The 21,204-nt window shown below is 48.8% G+C and overlaps 1 protein-coding gene across 8 annotated transcripts in view; it reads left to right on the top strand.

Annotated features, from left to right (window-relative positions):
• Positions 1–20,955, top strand: part of KLHDC8B (kelch domain containing 8B) — a 43,184-nt gene extending 22,229 nt beyond the window's left edge. For all 8 annotated transcript variants that reach the window (XM_083426452.1, XM_083426453.1, XM_083426456.1 and 5 more), the window contains 4 exons: positions 14,149–14,313; positions 15,988–16,212; positions 17,211–17,312; positions 19,692–20,955. In XM_083426452.1, coding sequence (XP_083282578.1) covers positions 14,149–14,313; positions 15,988–16,212; positions 17,211–17,312; positions 19,692–19,888 — 689 coding nt within the window. In that variant the 3' untranslated portion in view covers positions 19,889–20,955. The remainder of the gene's footprint in view (positions 1–14,148; positions 14,314–15,987; positions 16,213–17,210; positions 17,313–19,691) is intronic.
• The last annotated feature ends 249 nt before the right edge of the window (positions 20,956–21,204 follow it).

Genomic DNA, 21,204 nt, shown 5'->3' with positions numbered 1-21,204 from the left:
AAGTGTACGTGTTACTTTTCTGGGCCATTTTTGTTTTTTTTTTACTCATCTGACGCTAGCAAACATAGCCGCTGATATTTCATGCAATCGCAGAAAGTTTTTTGTCTTTAAAAAATATTTGGCACTTAGTTGTTTTCCACGAGAACCTGAACTCTGTTAATTCATTTATGCCGGACCTCACTTGAAACCACAGTCAAGCCTAAATGTGAATTCACAGTGCGCTGATGCATGGAGTATAAACTCTGCCTGCTTTAGCCCTTTCAGCTGCTGCGAAGCTAATCCATGGTTTGTCTTAGCATTCTGTCTCAACCTGGGCTTATGGTTTGTCTCCCTTCCAGAGAAATCATGAGCCTGTAACCAAGGTTTGTTCTTGGTGGGGAGACAAACCTTTACTCCAGGTTTGGACAAAGCATCGCTTCCACCACATGGGTGATTTATAATAATAATAATAATTTATTATTTATCCCCCGCCTGTCTGGCAGGGTTTCCAGGGACGTGGGTGGCGCTGTGGGTAAAACCTCAGCGCCTAGGACTTGCCGATCGTCAGGTCGGCGGTTCGAATCCCCGCGGCGGGGTGCGCTCCTGTTGCTCGGTCCCAGCGCCTGCCAACCTAGCAGTTCGAAAGCACCCTTAAGTGCAAGTAGATAAATAGGGACTGCTTACCAGCGGGAAGGTAAACGGCATTCCGTGTGCTGCACTGGCTCACCAGATGCAGCTTGTCACGCTGGCCACGTGACCCGGAAGTGTCTCCGGACAGCGCTGGCCCCCGGCCTCTTAAGTGAGATGGGCGCACAACCCTAGAGTCGGACACGACTGGCCCGTACGGGCAGGGGTACCTTTACCTTTACCTATCTGGCAGGGTTTCCCCAGCCACTCTGGGCGGCTTCCAACCTTATATTAAAAACAATACAGCCTCAGACATTAAAAACTTCCCTAAACAATAATAATAATTTATTATGTATTCCGCCCCCTCCACACGCAATAAATGGAATAAATAAATAAATACCGTATTTTTCGTCCTATAGGGCACACCGGCCCGTAGGACGCACCTCGTTTTTTTTGGGGGGGGGGGAATGAATAAAAAAAATATATTCCCCCCCCCCAGCCGCGGCTACCGCCCCAAGCCTTGCACACACCCGCCCGAAGCACGGGGAGCCCTCCGGAGGGCGCCCTGTGCTTCGGGCTGCAGGCTGCTGCCCGCAAACCTTGTGAGCCCGCGGGAACTCCCACCGGGCTTGCAAGGCTTGTGGATAGCTTCCTGAAGCCTGGAGAGAGAGAGGGGTCGGTGCGCACCGTTGCCTCTCGCTCTCCAGGCTTCAGCGAAAGCCTGCATTCACCCCATAGGACGCACACACATTTTCCCGTCATTTTTGGAAGGGAGAAAGTGCGTCCTATGGGGCGAAAAATACGGTAAATTAAATCCCCAGTATCTCTAGGTAAGTTAAGGCTAGAGATGTTTCTTTCTTGAAACCCAGGAGAGCTGCTGCCATTCACTTTACCCAATACAGAGATAGTTGGACTGGAAGTTTGACTCTTTACAAGGCAGCTTCCCGATTTATTTACTGTATTTTTTGCTCTATAAGACTCACTTTTTCCCTCCTAAAAAGTAAGGGGAAATGTGTATGCGTCTTATGGAGCGAATGCAGGCTGTGCAGCTATCTCAGAAGCCAGAACAGCAAGAGGGACTGCTGCTTTCACTGTGCAGCGATCCCTCTTGCTGTTCTGGCTTCTGAGATTCAGAATATATTTTTTCTTGTCTTCCTTCTCCAAAAACTAGGTGCGTCTTGTGGTCTGGTGCGTCTTATAGAGCGAAAAATACGGTATTTTTTTACTCGAAACATAGCTTCAAGCTGAGGAGGGGAAGTGGCTCCATGATTGCCACAAAGGACAGCCAATTAGCACCCCAAGTGCTTAAAGGAGCTCAAGGTTTCTTACATGGTACCCCCACCCCACTCATTTAATCCCCACCACAACCCTGTGATGTAAGTAAAGCTGAGAGTTAGCGACAGGCGCAAGGTCACCTTGAGAGATTCACTGGTATAGCATGAGACTCTCAATCTGAGGGTTGTGGATTCAAGCCCCACGTTGGGCAAAAGATTCCTGTACTGCAGGGAGTTGGACTCTATGATCCTCATGGCCCCTTCAGACTTTGCAGTTCTATATTATGGCCAAGTGAAGATTCGAACCCAGAACCTGGTCCAACACTCTTAACCACAACACCACCACTGTTTGGGAACGTGGGAACTTTTGTACCTGCTCCACACACTGAGCTACTGTGGCCAAATACAGTGGTGCCTCGCAAGACGAAATTAATCCGTTCCGCGAGTCTCTTCGTCTAGCGGTTTTTTCGTCTTGTGAAGCAACCCTATTAGCGGATTAGCGCTATTAGCGGTTTAGCGGCTACTAGCGGCTATTAGCGGCTATTAAAGGCTTAAGGGATTAGCGGATTAGCTGCTAAAAGGCTATTAGCAGCTTAGCGCCTTAGAAAAAGGGGGTGGGGAGCGAAAAAACCCCTCAAGAATCGCAAGACATTTTCGTCTTGCGAAGCAAGCCCATAGAGAAATTCGTCCTGTGAAGCACCTCTGAAAACGGAAAACCCTTTCGTCTAGCGGGTTTTCCGCCTTGCGAGGCATTCGTCTTGCGGGGCACCACTGTATTTGGGGCTGTAAGGCCCATTTTAAAAAAGAAAGTTTGTAAATATGTTGTCCGGGCTGTCTCTTGCTTCAAAACGTGAGCGCAGACCCGATACCCTTTAAGATAAAATTCTTGCTCGGTGAAATGTACTCTACAAGCGGCACAGAAAAGCATAAAGCGCTGGTGCCTTTCATCACTGCTTGGCTTGGGTGCAATTTCCAGGCGAGATCAAAACTCGCAGCTCTCTCTGCTGGCTTTTGTTCATTGCGTATCGCAGGAGTTCAAAGAGGCACCCAGTAGCTTTGGTGTCAATCGGAATCTGGGGCAACTTCAGCCGAGTTGCATTTCCATTATGCAGGATGTGATCCAGAAGGGAAGGAGGGAGTGGATCTGGTCAGCGTCTAAGCTCACTGAGTGACCCTGAGCCCATCGTTGCTTCTCAACCTCACGGCATTGTTGCGAGGATAAACTAGGAAGGAGAAGCATGTGCGTCCAGGAAAATTTATGACCACCATCTCTGTTGGCCTTTTAGTAAAGGTAAAGGGACCCCTGACCATTACTATGGCCTTAAAAACTATTCTTGCCCATATTTGGGTGGTTTTTGTAGTTGTTACGTTCAAGAACTGTTCTCCCCTCCCCGCGCTACCATATTACAAAACACTAAAATAGATTTCGCTGCTGTTTTAAATCCGTAGTGATTTTCAGTTGATTACAGTTGCAGCTAAGAAGCCAATATCATGTGCAACACTGACTCCTTCTCTTGAAATTAAAACCGTGTCCCAACACTCGTTAAAATATTCAGAAAAGCTTTTATTTGCAGAGCATATAGCTAAAGAGGAATTCAGTGGTACGAGTCAGTTGGGGAGGGGCGCACACCTGTAATCTCCATGGGCCAGAGTCAACTAATGAACCTGGCTAGCGGAAGCCAGCACAAGGACCTGGAGTACTGTGTCTAGTTCTGGGCACCACAGTTCAAGAAGGACACTGACAAACTGGAACGTGTCCAGAGGAGGGCAACCAAAATGGTCAAAGGCCTGGAAACGATGCCTTATGAGGAACGGCTAAGGGAGCTGGGCATGCTTAGCCTGGAGAAGAGGAGGTGAAGGGGTGATATGATAGCCATGTTCAAATATATAAAAGGATGTCACATAGAGGAGGGAGAAAGGTTGTTTTCTGCTGCTCCAGAGAAGCGGACACGGAGCAATGGATCCAAACTACAAGAAAGAAGATTCCACCTAAACATTAGGAAGAACTTCCTGACAGTAAGAGCTGTTTGACAGTGGAATTTGCTGCCAAGGAGTGTGGTGGAGGCTCCTTCTTTGGAGGTCTTTAAGCAGAGGCTTGACAACCATATGTCAGGAGTGCTCTGATGGTGTTTCCTGCTTGGCAGGGGGTTGGACTCGATGGCCCTTGTGGTCTCTTCCAACTCTATGATTCTATGATTCTATGACCTCTGCTAGCACAACAAGGCTTTTCTCCTCCTCTCCTCCCACTGACCCCACCCCAAATTGGCTTGGAGAAAAGGGGGTCCAGGGGAACCCACTAGATCAGCACACTGGGGGAGGAGAAAGCACACCGTTGCATCTGGCAGGTTGGAATGTTTGAGCTGATGGAATGGTCTCCCTTTAGCACTAGGTTGAATCCTCCCAATCTGTTTATTTCTAACTCACTCGTTGTTGTGTGAACAGAGCGGGGAGCAGCATTAAAACACAAAGGGCAATATTTCATTTAAATGCAAATGTCAAAGTAAAAGCAGACAGTATACTAAGTACACCAGCCAAGTCAGGGCTAACACTTTAGTAAGATGCATGAGCCGAATAGCCACGTTTTTGAGACTCTGAAGAGTGGGGGATTCCTGAACCTGTCACTTTCCTTCACAGCGAGTCTAAAACAAACTTTTTTGGTTAGCAGAACCCTCTCCCCCAACTCCAAACATCTCTGAGCAAGATCAAGAACAGCTCCTTTCTCAGAGCTGCTTGGTATGGGAGGAGAGGGGGAGAGATTGTTCCTACTGCTGGTGCTGCTCAGAGAAGCCTAGTGTTACGAAGTTGAAAGGGACCTTGGAGGTCATCTCTGGAGGTCATTGCCAGGAAGGGCCATAGTGGCTCAGTGGAAAAGCATCTGCCTTGCATGCAGATGGCCCCAGGTTCAATCCCTGGTGTCTCCAGGTAGGACTGGAGATCCTACAGAGCTGTTGCCACTCAACATAGATAATACAGTCATACCTCGGGTTGCGGACGCTTCAGGTTGCGTTTTTTCAGGTTACGGACCACCGAAACCCGGAAGTACCGGAATGGGTTACTTCCGGGTTTCGGCAGTCACGCATGCGCAGAAGCGCTAAATCACACTTTGCACATGCGCAGAAGCGCTGAATTGCAACATGCGCAGACGCAAAAAGAGGATTCTGAACGGCTGGGTGCTGGGTAATACTGGAGGCGACTGAGAGGAAGGGAGAGGTCTACTCTGTGCTGTGTGCAGTGCACTTTTTATCACAAACAACTGCATTCTGCAACCACCATGCAAATTTGCTTAATCTGCCCAGGAAGTTGCCTTAAGTGGCTGGGGAAACCCAGCCAGATGGGCGGGGTATGTATGTATGTATGTATGTATAAATAAAAATAATAGTAATTAATAATAATAATAGTTTCCCCAGCCACTCTGGGCGGCTTCCAGCAAAGTATTAAAATACAGTAGTCTGTTAAACATTAAAAGCTTCCCTAAAGAGGGCTGCCTTCAGATGTCTTCTAAAAGTTTGGTAGTTGTTCTTCTCTTTGACATCTGCTGGGAGGGCATTCCACAGGGCGGGTGCCACTACCGAGAAGGCCCTCTGCCTGGTTCCCTGTAACTTGGCTTCTCGCAGGGAGGGAACCGCCAGAAGGCCCTTGACTTTGGACCTCAGTGTCCGGGTAGAACGATGGGGGTGCAGATGCTCCTTCAGGTATTAAGTCAGGCCCTTTGTCTCTCTTGCTCAGCCAGTGGCTTCCCAGGGCCTCAGGTGCAAGCTTTTCCCATCACCTACTACCAGATTCTTTAAACTGGAGATGCCAGGGATTTAGGCTGCGCCATTCTGCATTCAGGGCATGTGTTTTAGCATGGAGCTATGGAGCATAAATTTGCTTTTGTTCCTCAAGAAGGGAAGGCAAGGAAGTTTGCAGGGCGCAAAAGTCCTGGTCTTTGGCCTCTGGAAAATCCTCTTCTGGCCTGCCCCCTCCAACATATTCCCTGCTGGCTTTTGAGATGTCTCCATTATTTTGCCACCCCCCAAATATATACATGGGTGAAAGAGAGTCAGTGTGAGGTAGTGTCTAGAGTCTCAGACTAAAGCCATGAAGCTCACTGGGAGACCCTGAGCTAGTCACTGTCAGCCAGCTCCACCTCGCAGGTTTGTTGTGCAAATAAAGACAGGGGGAAGGGAAAAATATTGAGGGTGACATTAAAATGCAACGTAAAATGTAAAGAGGTGATATTATCGAAGTCTTTTTCAAAAGCAATATACTGGCTCCTTGAAAAACGAAAGCAAAGGTGCACTGATTTTTAGCACACTGCTCCAAGCAAGCTTATTCAACTATGTGCAGTAGCTTGCTGTTGCAAAACAGCCATTGCACACTTTGCCACATCCCTGCTGTTGATGTGCACACGGCACCTAGCAGCTGGAGAAGTCACCGCAACTCTTAACAGCAGAAATGAAAAAACCACAGCTTTCGATGCGAAGGTGAAATAATCGTAAACCCAATTTTTTTAAAAAAAACATGAATACAACTGGTCATATCAGCCCTAAGGTGCCCAGACAAACTATTCAGGGAAGTTTTTAATCTGTGATATTTTACTGTATTTTTTGTTTCTATGGAAGCCACCCAGAGTGGCTGGGGAAACCCAGCCAGATGGGCAGGGTACAAATAATTTATTATTATTATTATTATTATTATTATTATTATTATTATTATTATTCACCAACCCAACCAACATTTTAAGTGGAGATGCTGAAAATAAACTTAGGACCTTTATATATGCAAAGCAGGTGCTCTTCCATTGATCTGTGGTTCCCCAACATGGGACGGCGCATTGATTTTATTCAGTCCATTTAATAATTTTTACATTACAGCCAGACAGTACATGTCTATTGATCTCAACTTCACAGAGTTAACAATTCAAAAACTCTAATGGCCTGAATGCTATATCCTTAATTGTCTAGAATTTAATTGCTCTGGACATTCCTTTTAATCTTTTTTTTCATATTTGGGTTCCATTTTCCTTGACCAGCAGGTCACAGAACAGGTTACAACAATTTAAAACTCAGTATTCCGTGACTGCCATCTGTTTTAACTGTTTTCAATCCTGAATTTTCAAATTCTTGCAACTCGCCCTGGGACCTGCTTGGCAAAAGGGCGGGCAATAAATTTACTAATAGCAGCAAGTTATTAGTAACTTGGTGGGGATGTGGGTGGCGCTGTGGGTTAAACCACAGAGCCTAGGACTTGCAGATCAGAAGGTCGGCGGATCGAATCCCCGCGATGGGGTGAGCTCCCGTTGCTCGGTCTCAGTTCCTGCCAACCTAGCAGTTCGAAAGCACGTCAAAGTGCAAGTAGATAAATAGGTACCACTCCGGCGGGAAGGTAAATGGCGTTTCCGTGCGCTGCTCTGGTTCGCCAGAAGCGGCTTAGTCATGCTGGCCACATGACCCGGAAGCTGTATGCCGGCTCCCTCAGCCAATAAAGCGAGATGAGCGCCGCAACCCCAGAGTCGGCCACAACTGGACCTAATGGTCAGGGGTCCCTTTACCTTTATTAGTAAATTACTGTGAGGATGACAACAATATTGAATCAGTTAAAGTGAATCACAGTCCAAGGAACAAGATAGGTCCTAAAAACACACATATCAAGGGTTAAAGGCCCGGTTAAAGCAGGTTGTTTTTAGCATTGGCTGCTAACTGTATACGTAGTTGAAGCTTCTGGGGGCAACTCTGTGTTGAAGGAGTTCCACAAATTTTACCTTTGCGCAGTAAGCTACGTTCCAGCCACGCAAAAGCCAAAGGTTTCTTTCCACACATACACTCGCAAGTAAGCAAGCAAGAAGCATCGTTGCCATTTGATGACATATTCCAGCCAGGCAAAGACATTTGAGGAAGGTGCAGGGAAGGGCTAATGAGAGGTGCTGAGGCCTAGGGAGCAGGTGAGGTTTGTGGAGAGGGCCTAGAGGATTGCACCCAGACCCCGGGCCTAAAGTTTCCTCATCCCATCTAATAATAATAATAATTTATTATTTATACCCCACCCACCTGGCTGGGTTTCCCCAGCCACTCTGGGTGACGCCCAGCTGAATATTAAAAATGCTATAAAACACCGTACATTAAAAACTTCCCTAAACAGGGCTGCCTCAGATGTCTTCTAAAACTCAGATAGTTGTTTATTTCCTTGATATCTGATGGGAGGGTGTTCCACAGGGCGGGCGCCACTACCGAGAAGGCCCTCTGCCTGGTTCCCTGTAACTTCACTTCTCCCAGTGAGGGAACTGCCAGAAGGCCCTCGGCGCTGGACCTCAGTGTCCGGGCTGAACGATGGGGGTGGAGACGCTCCTTCAGGTATACTGGGCCAAGGCCGTTTACTTAGGACTTTAAAGGTCAGCATCAACACTTTGAATTGTGCTCGGAAACTGTTCCCAGGCCTCTATTGGGATCTGGGACAAGAAGACTGTACCCTTTTGGTCACCATCACCTCTCCCAGCCGCACTCACCAGCCCTGAGCACTGGGGGTTGGGGAGGAACGCAGGAAGAGAGAGAGAGAGTGCATATCTGTAAGAAATATGACGGTCCCTACATAACCAATTCTGCTGCAGTCCCCCCCATCTCAAATTTGGAGAGGGGCGTGTCTCCGAGTCTGCTGTCTGCAGAACGGTGGGCAGGCTACATGGCAAGCAGAACTTGGCAGCATGGCTGGGTTGCCATGGCGTCTCCAGGGATACAACGCGGCGAGTATAATTCAATGTGATTGCCTGGGATCCCTGCGATGATTTTCGTTGCTGATCATGTTGGGAAGCAGGTGGGGGCGTTCTTTGGGGAAGGGCAGGTACGGGGGGGGGGGGACGACTGCCAGAGGGCAGTGTCTTGGTGGCATAGCTGTCAACTTTTCCCTTTCTTTAAGGGAAATTCCCTTATTCCGAAAAGGATTCCTCGCAAGAAAAGGGGAAAGTTGACAGCTATGCTTGGTGGAGGGACGCGGGTGGCGCTGTGGGTAAAAGCCTCAGCGCTTAGGGCTTGCCGATCGAAAGGTCGGCGGTTCGAATCCCCGCGGCGGGGTGCGCTCCCATTGTTCGGTCCCAGCGCCTGCCAACCTAGCAGTTCGAAAGCACTCTCAGGTGCAAGTAGATAAATAGGGACCACTTACTAGCGGGAAGGTAAACGGCGTTTCCGTGTGCGGCTCTGGCTCGCCAGAGCAGCGATGTCACGCTGGCCACGTGACCCGGAAGTGTCTTCGGACAGTGCTGGCCCCCCGGCCTCTTGAGTGAGATGGGCGCACAACCCTAGAGTCTGTCAAGACTGGCCTGTACGGGAAGGGGTACCTTTACCTTTATGCTTGGTGGAGGTGGGAAGATGGAAGTACAAGATGGAGTCAGAGGGTTAGGGAGCCTCTTCCCCCAAGGGGGTCACTTGGGAAGCTAGTGTCTTGATTTCCCCATGAATACAGTGGTACCTCAGGTTACATACGCTTCAGGTTACATACGCTTCAGGTTACATACTCCACTAACCCAGAAATAGTGCTTCAGGTTAAGAGCTTTGCTTCAGGTTGAGAACAGAAATTGTGCTCCGGAGGTGTGGCGGCAGCAGGAGGCCCCAGTAGCTAAAGTGGTGCTTCAGGTTAAGAACAGTTTCAGGTTAAGTACGGACCTCCAGAACGAATTAAGTACTTAACCCGAGGTACCACTGTACTTCCCCACCTTCCGAATGGACAGTGGAAGCCTTAAAAGGTGAATGCCATGGGAGACGATCAACTTGAGCGCTCAGGGAGGGAGGAAAAATAAATATCAAGCTAAGCTTGATAGTGAGCGCAGCAGTGTCAACTTATTCCCACACCCCTTATTTTAATTATTTTCACCCAGAAACTTCTTGTAGGCCTTTTTCCTAACCTTGGCTCACATCTATCTCTCTCCCCCCCCCCCCCGATTGTCAGCTTTTACTGACAAATCCTAACGGCTGCTTCCAGCTTCCCCTTCGTTCCCAATCCAGTTACACTCCATAATGTGATTCACTACACCAGATTAGATGGGGGTCAAGTTCCCCCAGCTTTATTGCTGGGAAAAAATCCGCTCAAAACCTCGGGGTAAATTGGTAGGTTTGCCACAAACTCCAGGATCATTTTGAAGCAGGGATCTGTAATAAGTTCAGAGGATAAGCCACTACTTTTGTTTACAGATTTACCTGGGCTGTGGAGCTCATCAAATCCTCTGGAGGGCTATAAAATGCTTTCTTTTTAAAAAGTAACTTAGCTGAAAGGTCAAAGGCGTTAAATGTGCGGTGAGGGGAGCCCATTAAAAGGTGCTGGTTTATTTCACCAAAAGGATAGATGTATGATTCGACAGGAATGAAGGACTTAACAGTGCAATCAAAGAAAGAAACACTATATTAATATGAGTACTGCTGGACCAGGCCCATCGCACAGTGACTGATCAGATGCCTATTAGAAACCCGCAAGCAGGACAAGAAGGCAACAGCGCTTGGTTTTGCAAGAGAAAAAGAAGAGGGCAGATGCCGGAGACAGAACTTCATTATCTTTGACAGCTCTGTATCAGATGGGATTGGGGAACTGCAGCTTATTGCGCAGAGGTGAGAAAAAAGTTCTGTGTGTCAGAATTCCTGCTTCTGCAGCAGTCTTCTTCCTCCATTCCATCTGATCACCTTAGAGGGGGAGAACGATGGGAACCAGGCAGAGGGCCTTCTTGGTAGTGGCACCCGCCCTGTGGAACGCCCTCCCACCAGATGTCAAAGAGAAATACAACTACCAGACTTTTAGAAGACATCTGAAGGCAGCCCTGTTTGGGAATCTTTTAACGTTTAACAGACCACTGTGGTACCTCGGGTTACATATGCTTCAGGTTACATACGCTTCAGGTTACAGACTCCGCTAACCCAGAAATAGTGCTTCAGGTTAAGAACTTTGCTTCAGGATGAGAACAGAAATCGTGCCCCAGCGGTGCGGCAGCAGCAGGAGGCCCCATTAGCTAAAGTGGTGCTTCAGGTTAAGAACAGTTTCAGGTTAAGTACGGACCTCCGGAATGAATTAAGTACTTAACCTGAGGTACCACGGTACTTCGTTGGAAGCTGCCCAGAGTGGCTGGGGAAACCCAACCGGATGGGCAGGGTATAAGTAATAAATTATTATTATTATTATTATTATTATTATTATTATTATTATTATTATTATTATTACTATTACTATTATTATTATTATTACAAACCTATAGCAGGGATGTGGCCATGAGTGGAGCCAGGATTTTTGTTGGGGGGTGGCAGGACTTTGTGGGGGACAGGACTTTTGTTGGGGGGCAGAACCAAAGTGATTGGTCATTTAATTAAGTATTTGTATTGCACTACTTGATTGGGGGGGGGCGAGCTGCCCCCTCTTGCTACTCCCATATTGGCCCTCCAGATACTGGTGAACTACAGCTCCCTCATCCCCAACCACTGCCATGAGCATCTCCACCCCCATTGTTCAGCCCGGACCCCAAGGTCCAGCTCCGAGGGCCTTCTGGTGGTTCCCTCATTGCGAGAAGTGAGGTTACAGGGAACCAGACAGAGGACCTTCTTGGTAGTTGCGCCCACCCTGTGGAAAGCCCTCCCATCAGATGTCAAGGAAATAAACAGCTATCTGACTTTTAGAAGACATCTGAAGGCAGACCTGTTTAGGGAAGTTTTTAATGTTTGATGTTTTCTTTTGTTTAATATTCTGTTGGGAGCCGCCCAGAGTGGCTGAGGAAACTCAGCCAGATGGGCGGGGTGTAAATAATAAATTATTATTATTATTATTATTAGATTAATGAGATTTTGGAGAAGGGGCATAGGGTCCCCACTCTCGACCTGTGGCACGGGTTGCCAACACACACAGAGTTCAAAATATATGCATATATTTGTAGCCCTCTTTTTGCACAAATCCCAGAGCAAGGTGCAACATAAAATAAAACAGTATACAAATTACATAATTACACCAGCCAAGCAACGGGTGCCACTTAGAGGCCTTCCCTGGCACCCACAGGATTCCACCACCCCACACACTCTTGCCCCCCTGAAATTAGACTTGAAAGAAGCCTTCAGTTGTGCTTGTGTGATTGCAATGGCAGCGGGGGGGAGGAGCGCTTTGCGGTGTTTGTGCAGGTACCTTTTCTCCAGTTTGCAGATGTGCCCATGGACCGGTTGGTAACCACCTGACTTTAAAGCTTCCAAATGATTAGAATTGGGTACCATGCAGCAAGTTGGGATTAAAGAGGAGTATTTAGACTTGTTGACATAGGCATGTGTTTTACATAGTTATGGGAGGTCCAAGGAAGGAGCATTAGGAAACAAAGCCTTTATCTATCTGTCTTCAGCACAGAAATGCAAGAGTATAGGTTTTGCAAACTCCAGGCTGAAAACATCTTTGCAATAGACTTGCCTTTGCTTGTAGATGCATGAAGGTAGTACAGTAGGCCACTGGAATTGATGGTTTTCCCACTGAAACCCAGCCAGATGAGCAGGGCATAAGATAATAATAATAATAATAATAATAATAATAATAATAATAATAATAATAATACAGTGGTACCCCGCAAGACGAATGCCTCAGAAGACGAAAAACTCGCAAGGCGAAAGAGTTTTTCGTTATCTGAGGTGCTTCGCAAGACGGATTTCCCTATGGGCTTGCTTCACTAGACGAAACGGCCCTGCCTCTCGTGTCACACACGCACACACGCTCGCTTCCCCGCTCCTCCGACTCCCTCCCACCTTCCCGCTGACGGTTGGTGCCTCGCGCCGCTGCCCACCCCCCTCGCGCGCTCCCCTCAGAGAGCCATTGCCGCCAGCGCCTCTCTTTCCCTGGTGGCGGTTCCGCCAAGTCGCGCTCCTGAGCCCCGCCGCCCTCCAGCAGCCGCATCGCACGGTGGCCACAACACGCAGGTGAGTCTGAGGTACCGGCTGTGGCAGCTGTCCTGCTTCTCCCCGCCCCTCCCCGCCGTTGTCAGTGTTTAAATGCAGTGATGCTTTGCAAGACGAAAAGACTCGTACAACGAAAAAACTCGCGGAACGAATTAATTTCGTCTTGCGAGGCACCACTGTAATTACTATTATTACTACTACTGAAGGTTCTTTCATATGAATTACCTTAACAAAAGCAGCACAAAGCTAAGGAGTTCTCAGAAGTTTTATCCTGTGCTTTTCCTTCCCCACCATTCAAATTTAGAATTTAGGGGGCAAGGCAAGCTCAGGGTTGTCATGGCAGAGCAAGATGCATCTAGGATTATTTATTTATTGCATTTCTATTCCACTTTTTTCCTCCAAGGAGCATACATAGTTTCCCCCCATCTCATTTAATCCCCACAACAACCCTGTGAGGTAGGGTGAATAAAGATGAAATAAGGTTCCAAGCAACTTGAAAGAAAAGGGCTTAATTTCCTTACAAAAGAGTCATGGAGTCTTTGGATTAGAAAAGATGCAGGCTATAAAATATCCTTTTAGAGAGATTCAGTTCACTTACAGGGAGCCATGGCCGCATGGCTGCTTCACTTGTTCCAGAAAGCATGAAGAGAGAAAAAAGGGGTACAGAGGCTGCTGAGAGTCTGCTGAGCCACCTGAGCATAGGGCTCAGGTTAGCCCTTTCATGCACGCAAGTGTATATTGCAACAAAGTTTTACTTCAAAACTCCCTTAAGATGCTAACATTCGAAAAAGTACAGGTAGTTCCAGCTTGTTCTGATGCATTCTCTGTTCTTGAATATTCATAACATGGTTATAATTAAAATATATCATGGTAAAACATATATAGCGCATTGCTGTGGCGTGCAACGGCAGCCTTAGTGAATTTGTCCTACTGTCTGTTAAAGGCATCAACGTCCCTGATCTTTAAGACAGTTTACTAAGACGTGTGCTGCAATGCCGCAGGTCTCACACAGCACTCAAAAGACCTGACTGGCCCCCTGGACCTTGTACGGCACCTTTGCTTTAAGATTTGGATATCCATCAGCCTCTGCTAGACACGTTTTGAATTTCACAGAGTCCTTATTTTAGTGCAGGTGTGGGGACACTGCCCATCAGCCCCAGCAAGCATGGCCAATACCTGGGGGCCAAAGGTATTGTTTCAGTGCCCTGTAATTTATTCTACACTTCTCACTCTCGTGTTCTGGGTTGGTTACTGTCGGAAGCTAGACAGTGATTACACACGGCAGTGACTATTTTTATGACCTTGTTATGTTGTCTGCCGCCTGACATACACTCACTGCTTTTTTTTAACGTCGCCTGCCAGCCTCCGTCACCTGCCTATTCCTTCTTCATTTCCAGATGGTGTCGTCTACGCTCTAGGCGGGATGGGTGCAGACACCTCTCCACAAGCTCTGGTGCGAATGTATGACCCGGCAAAGGATCACTGGCAGCCCCTGCCTTCGATGCCCACCCCCTGCTATGGAGCCTCCACTTTCTTGCACGGGAGCAAGATCTACGTGATGGGTAAGAAGTAAGGAAGCAATGCTTAGTTGACTAATCGGCTAGATGGGCGAACTAAAACCATTATAATCGGCTCGCAGATCCCGAGAAGGACAAAAGCCAGAGTTGAGAGTGGGAGGGATGTGACTTAGATGAAAAGCAGCAAGCAGGCAGTCAGGCAGGCAGGCAGTCAGGCAGGCAGACAGACAGACAGACAGACAGACAGACAGACAGACAGACAGACAGACCTGCTGGATCTTTACTCAAATCCAGGGCTGTGGCTATGGGAGAAGCAATAGCCTTTTGGGGGTATTGAGGCTGTGCACCCTGCCAATGTAGGCTCAAGTTGTTATACAGTGGTACCTCGGGTTACATACACTTCAGGTTACATATGCTTCAGGTTACAGACTCCGCTAACCCAGAAATAGTACCTCGGGTTAAGAACTCTGCTTCAGGATGAGAACAGAAATCGTGTGGCGGCAGCAGGAGGCCCCATGAGCTAAAGTGGTGCTTCAGGTTAAGAACAGTTTCAGGTTAAGAACGGACCTCCGGAACGAATTAAGTACTTAACCTGAGGTACCGCTGTACAGGTGAGTCTCCTACTTCCAAGGTCATGTCCCAGGCTCCCGCACGTATAAACAGAGTTGCGTAAAGTGGGGAGCACCCTCTAAACGCCCTCTCTGCTGCTCTCTCTTCAATCCATGCCAAAAATACTGTGTCCAAAAATATCCACAACTAGAATTGAAGCTCTGAGGCCAGCAGGAGCTTGGAGGACACGCAGCAAAGCAGGAAAGCACATCAGCTGTTAGGTGGAGAGGCTGAGTAACCCCGCTTACCTGAACAGTCATAGAATCATAGAATCATAGAGTTGGAAGAGACCACAAGGGCCATCGAGTCCAACCCCCTGCCAAGCAGGAAACACCACCAGAGCACTCCTGACATATGGTTCTCAAGCCTCTGCTTAAAGACCTCCAAAGAAGGAGACTCCACCACACTCCTTGGCAGCAAATTCCACTGTCAAACAGCTCTTACTGTCAGGAAGTTCTTCCTAATGTTTAGGTGGAATCTTGTAGTTTGGATCCATTGCTCTGTGTCCGCTTCTCTGGAGCAGCAGAAAACAACCTTTCTCCCTCCTCTAGGTGACATCCTTTTATATATTTGAACATGGCTATCATATCACCCCTTAACCTCCTCTTCTCCAGGCTAAACATGCCCAGCTCCCTTAGCCGTTCCTCATAAGGCATCGTTTCCAGGCCTTTGACCATTTTGGTTGCCCTCCTCTGGACACGTTCCAGTTTGTCAGTGTCCTTCTTGAACTGTGGTGCCCAGAACTGGACACAGTACTCCAGGTGAGGTCTGACCAGAGCAGAATACAGTGGCACTATAACTTCCCTTGATCTAGATGCTATACTCCTATTGATGCAGCCCAGAATTGCATTGGCTTTTTTAGCTGCCGCGTCACACTGTTGGCTCATGTCAAGTTTGTGGTCAACCAAGACTCCTAGATCCTTTTCATATGTACTGCTCTCAAGCCAGTAACCCCTCTTGAATCCGACAGAACTGACATCCGAGTAGACATGGTGTGGGTTGCTCTGTTAGTCCCCAGACCTTTCTCTCTGTACCAGAATCCTCAGCCACTGCCCTTTGGAACCAATACGGGTGGCCGAACTAGTATTTTGGCGTTTCCTTTTCCCACAGGAGGAAGGCAAGGCAAGCTGCCCGTAACGGCCTTTGAAGCCCTGGATCTGGAAGTGAGGAGCTGGACCCGCTACCCAAGTGTGCCCAGCCGGCGTGCCTTTGCCAGCTGTGCCATGTTGGACGGCTGCTTTTTCAGCCTGGGAGGGCTGCAGCAGCCGGGACCCCACAACTTCTACTCCCGGCCCCACTTTGTCAACACTGTGGAGATGTTTGACTTGGAGGAGGGTGAGCTGGAGTCACGTGGTGCCTGTTTGAAGGAAAGTGGGTTTAACACAGAGACTGCGGTGGATTGACAGCAACTCTTGCCTGAAAGTGATGGCACAAAAGCCCCAAGCAACTCCTTGTGTTTCAGCCCTAGTCACACGTTCACTTCCCAGGCAATACCATATAAGGCAGCCTTCTTGGTCCGCTCCATGTTTTTAGACTGCAGCTCCCATCAACCCTGGCTGAAAACATCTTAGCAATAGACTTCCCTTTGCATGAAGGCTAAGATGGCTGAAGATGATGGGAACTGCAGGTCAATAACATCTGGGCCCCAAAGGCTGATGAGCTCTGACATAAGGCCTTCCCTGGCTATCATCCAGCATCACATTTCACCACAGAGTGAGTGAAGACAGGGAACTGAACTCCCTGAGATTAACTAATTATTGCCCCTGCTTAAGATGGGTGGATGGGACACAGGTGGCACTGTGGGTTAAACCACAGAGCCTAGGACTTGTCGATCAGAAGGTTGGAGGTTCGAATCCCCACAACGGGGTGAGCTCCCATTGCTCGGTCCCTTCTCCTGCCAACCTAGCAGTTAGAAAGCATGTCAAAGTGCAGGTAGATAAATAAGTACCGCTCCAGCGGGAAGGTAAACGGCGTTTCCGTGCGCTGCTCTGTTTCACCAGAAGCGGCTTAATCATGCTGGCCACATGACCCAGAAGCTGTCTGCTATCTCCCTCGGCCAATAAAGCGAGATGAGCACCACAGCCCCAGAGTCGGCCATGACTGGACCTAATGGTCAGGGGTCCCTTTACCTTTACTTTAAGATGGGTGGATAAGGATTGTGAGTCATCTCTTGTCCATGTCAAGAGAGGTAAATACCCAAATTATAGCCCTTTAGTCAAGATCCATCTTGGCATTCATAGGATCTTGGCCAACTGAGTTGTCCTCCCCTTTAGTCTTAGTTCCTCTCCCTCCACAGTGAGCTGAGTTCTTCCTCTCCGCCATCTCCCATCCAGGGTCCTGGAATCGACTGAGCCGCGCCATCCGCATGAGGGACAAGAGGGCTGACTTTGTGGCTGGACGCTTGGGTGGTCGCGTGGTAGCAGCAGGGGGCCTTGGTAAGTGTGGCAGATGGGCCACTTCTGTGCTCTTGAGGTGTGCGGAAGAGGGAGATGCACAAGAACGTGTCCCAAGCTGGGGATATATTGGATTGCATGTGAGATCAAGCCCCTGGGCTTGAGGGCTTGTTGGATGGAATGCAACTCCTTAAAACAAGTAGACCTGCACCATCTCTTTCAAGTGTATCCTCTTCCCTTACCTGCTGAGAGACATGGATCTGATTTGTGAAGTTGCTCCTTTCTGCCTCATTGTCTGGTTCTCTCTCTCTGCGTTCCTGTTCTGGATTAGCCTGCAACAGTCCCTGTTTCTATGCACTATGAAAAGATAAGGACAGCCTGATAGAGCAGGCCAGTGTCCTATCTAATACAACTTCCTGTTCTCACAGTGACCAATCGTATGCATTTTGGAATCAGTCACTCAGAAGCAGGACTTGAGTGCAATACTTGTGATTCCCAGCAATTAGCATTCAGAGGTTTACCGCTTCCACCAACTAGGGGAACCTAATAGAAACGGCTTCCCCTGCGTCCGGCAACCAGGGTATTGACTCTGTTTCTGAACATCAAGGCGAATACAGTTCTCGTACAACTACATCAGTGTGCACAGGGTTTTCAGGTATCCCCTCCCCTGCAAGCTCCCATTTTGGCAGCAGTTGGCCCAATCCATTTCATGTCCCATGGTTAGCCGTAAGCCACAGCTCACCTGGAACAAGCAGCACACAAGTGATAGAGCACACCGCATGAGCGCTGGTTCACATGTCACACTAAGCCAAGGCTTGTGGTTGGTTGCTCTTTGTTCCAGCCCAGGCAGGGCAAAATGGGAACAATGTGAGCAGTTGAGTTTGGCTTACTGTGATGTGCGAACTAGCCCATTACACGAACAGGAATTTAGCTGTCCCTAAACACAGGATAGAGGGACGCGGGTGGCGCTATGGGTTAAACCACAGAGCCTAGGACTTGCTGATCAGAAGGTTGGCGGTTTGAATCCCCGCACCGGGGTGAGCTCCCGTTGCTTGGTCCCTGCTCCTGCCAACCTAGAAGTTCGAAAGCACGTCAAAGTGCAAGTAGATAAATAGGTACTGCTCCGGCAGGAAGGTAAACAGCGTTTCCGTGTGCTGCTCTGGTTCGCCAGAAGCAGCTTAGTCATGCTGGCCACATGACCCAGAAGCTGTACGCCGGCTCCCTCGGCCAATAAAGCGAGATGAGCGCCACAACCCCAGAGTCGGTCACGACTGGACCTAATGGTCAGGGGTCCCTTTACCTTTACCTTAAACACAGGATAACTGCCTTTTGGTTGATAGAATCAAAGTGAGGGAGAAAGGGGCAGTTTTCCATTTTTGCAATCTGTGTCAGGAGCACATCTCTAGAACCAAGCTTCTTTGGAAGGATGTGTTGGGGGGCCATGTTGCTACCTAACATGAATGAGTGGGACAGACATTACAGCAGGAGAAAATACAGGGGGGTTGAGCCTTCCCTTCCTTCTGCACTGAATCTTGTAGGTCTTTCCTCTGCATTGTTGCAGTTTGCTCCTCCACCTCCACCTCTTGCACAAACTATTAGGGCAGCCACTGATTCACTCATCTTCTTAGATACAGGTAAGTTTTGCATGCCATTTTCTCAGTGGAAATATATGCTGCACGATGCCTTAGGGTCTGTTTCAAGGATGGGAAATGTTGCCTTCCAGATGTTGTTGGACTACAAATCCTATCATCCCTTGACAATGGGCCATGCTGGCTGGAGGGCCAAAGATTCCCCATCTCTGGGCTAAATGCTTTGCTACATGTCACTGAGACTGAGCATGGGGAGAGAGTGCCTTTAGCGACCTCTGTTTTCTGCAGAAACCTCCTCTTTCTGTCAACTTCCTTGCCTTTCTTAAACACTACCCTAGAGGTCCTCACAAAATACAATAATAAAGAAGGCATAAAAGTTAAACTGCAAAACTCCAACAAGGTTGTCTTTGAAATGAATGAGAGTTAGAGGCAGCAATTACCTGAAAATGTGCCATCTGAATGCTTTCAGCATTGGGTCTCTGGCTTTCATTCACACCCTCTCAGTGTAGCTGGCAGTCCTGGGATGCTGGCAAAGAGGCCTGCTGTGAGAAAGCATGCCAGGATCCGTTTGCACTGTTTCTGGCGTCAGTTTGAGTTCCAAACCCGCCTTTCATAAACATCCCTTGGCCTGTAAACGAAACCTTTCGTTCCTGCTGCAGCAGGATGTGCCATTGTTGTCCATGGGAGATGTTTGCCTTGGAGCTTGGCTCAGCCATAGTGTACTCTTGTACTAGTGAAATCAGTAGATATGCCAGATTTTTTTTTTTTTCAATTGCTGACACCAACTACCACTTGGCTCATGGATCCGCCTCTCTCCCCACTCCCTTTGCAGGGAACCAGTCAAGTGCTCTTGGATCCGTGGAAGGATTTAACTTGGCGAGGAAGAAATGGGAGCCCTTGCCGCCCATGCCCACCGGCCGCTGCTCCTGTTCCAGCTTGGAGGCTGCCAACCTGCTCTTTGTGATTGGAGGGGTGGCCCAGGGTCCCAGCAGCGCCGTGGAGGCCCTGTGCCTCCAGGAAGGCGTCTGAGCGATGCTTGCCGGTGGAGAGATTTCTTCTGCCAATACAAGCCGAGAGGACTAAAGTGCCTGACGACGATGGTGACGGGACATGCGTACAAGGGAGCAGGGAGGAGAGCATGTGCTCCGTTGCCGGCGCGGCGCCCTGCAGCAGCGACCTTTCCCTTTGCTGTTCTCCAAGTAGCTCATTTCATCTTTGCAAAGCATAGAGTAGTAGCTCAGAGACTGGGGCAGCCCTGCACTGTCAGCAGGGCACAGGCGAAGCGCCTTCGCAGCGCACCCAGCCAGCCGAAGCGAGATCTACTACTTTCTCAGTGCCACAGCAGGCGCAGAAGGTCTCCTGATTCCCAGCCATGGCTTCTTCATTGCGCGTAGCCTTCCGACTCCAAAGGAACATGGGCTGCGCCGTGCTCAGGTTGAAGCGGCGGAGCGATGGCCAACCGGAACGCTCCATTCAGCACCCTCCCCTTTCATTGTCTGTCCCGCTGTTGAACTTTAGATTGTAAGCTCTCTGGGGCACAGGCCTCCCCTCCCCTTTCCCCCCTCTTTGCTTATGCTACTCCGTAAACTCGCCATGTATAACGGATATCGGTAGTGCTATATTGACAGCTCACGTTCTACTGCACCGCTATTAAGGCTGCCGGTAAAAGGGCGAGCGATGACACGCAAAGTTGAGCCTGGGAGACGAACGCAGCAGGGAAGCCGCCATACAGCCCAAGACACAGCTCCACCTGCATTCTTGCCATGCTCATTGGGCTGCGTGGGTCTGGCCCTTAACTCCGAAGGACAGCAAGGTTTCCTCAGCAGGCTCTGGGGAGGAGCGGTGGAAGGTGCAGGCACTAAGCGGAGCAGGCACTCCAGTGTTTCTGCTTTTGAGTTGCCATTGCTATCCTTGCGCTGATGTCTTTTACGCTGCACAGCTGAGCTGACTCCAGGAAGGCTGGGTGCAGCCACGACACCCTCTTGTGTGTTCCTAACTTGGTCTGTGTCTCATGTAGCACATAAGGTGCCCTCTAGCCCAGTGCCTAGGAGGTGGTGTAGCACCTCATGCCAATAAAACCAGTGGATTTTTTTCTCTCTCTCCTGGTTTTCTGTCTCCTAAAAATGGGTCTTGTCTGAGATGTGCTCCATGTGCCTAAGCTGCTGTCTGCGCTTAACTCTTAGCTGCTGCTGGTGGTGGCAAGCAGTCACTGTAAGATCAATTGCTAGCAGGTTGTTAAGCATTGACAGAGCTGAGAGGGAGAAAGAGTGCCAAAAGGCAAATTTAAAGCTCACGCTGGACAAAGTCCGAAGGTTGTTAAGGCCCAACAGCAGCTTTACTTCTCC

Source organism: Podarcis tiliguerta (genome assembly GCF_965153285.1).
Source record: "Podarcis tiliguerta genome assembly, chromosome: 2".
Taxonomy (NCBI): Eukaryota; Metazoa; Chordata; class Lepidosauria; order Squamata; family Lacertidae; genus Podarcis; species Podarcis tiliguerta.
Note: the sequence above shows the minus strand (reverse complement) of the source record. Positions and strands in the feature narration are given on the sequence as shown.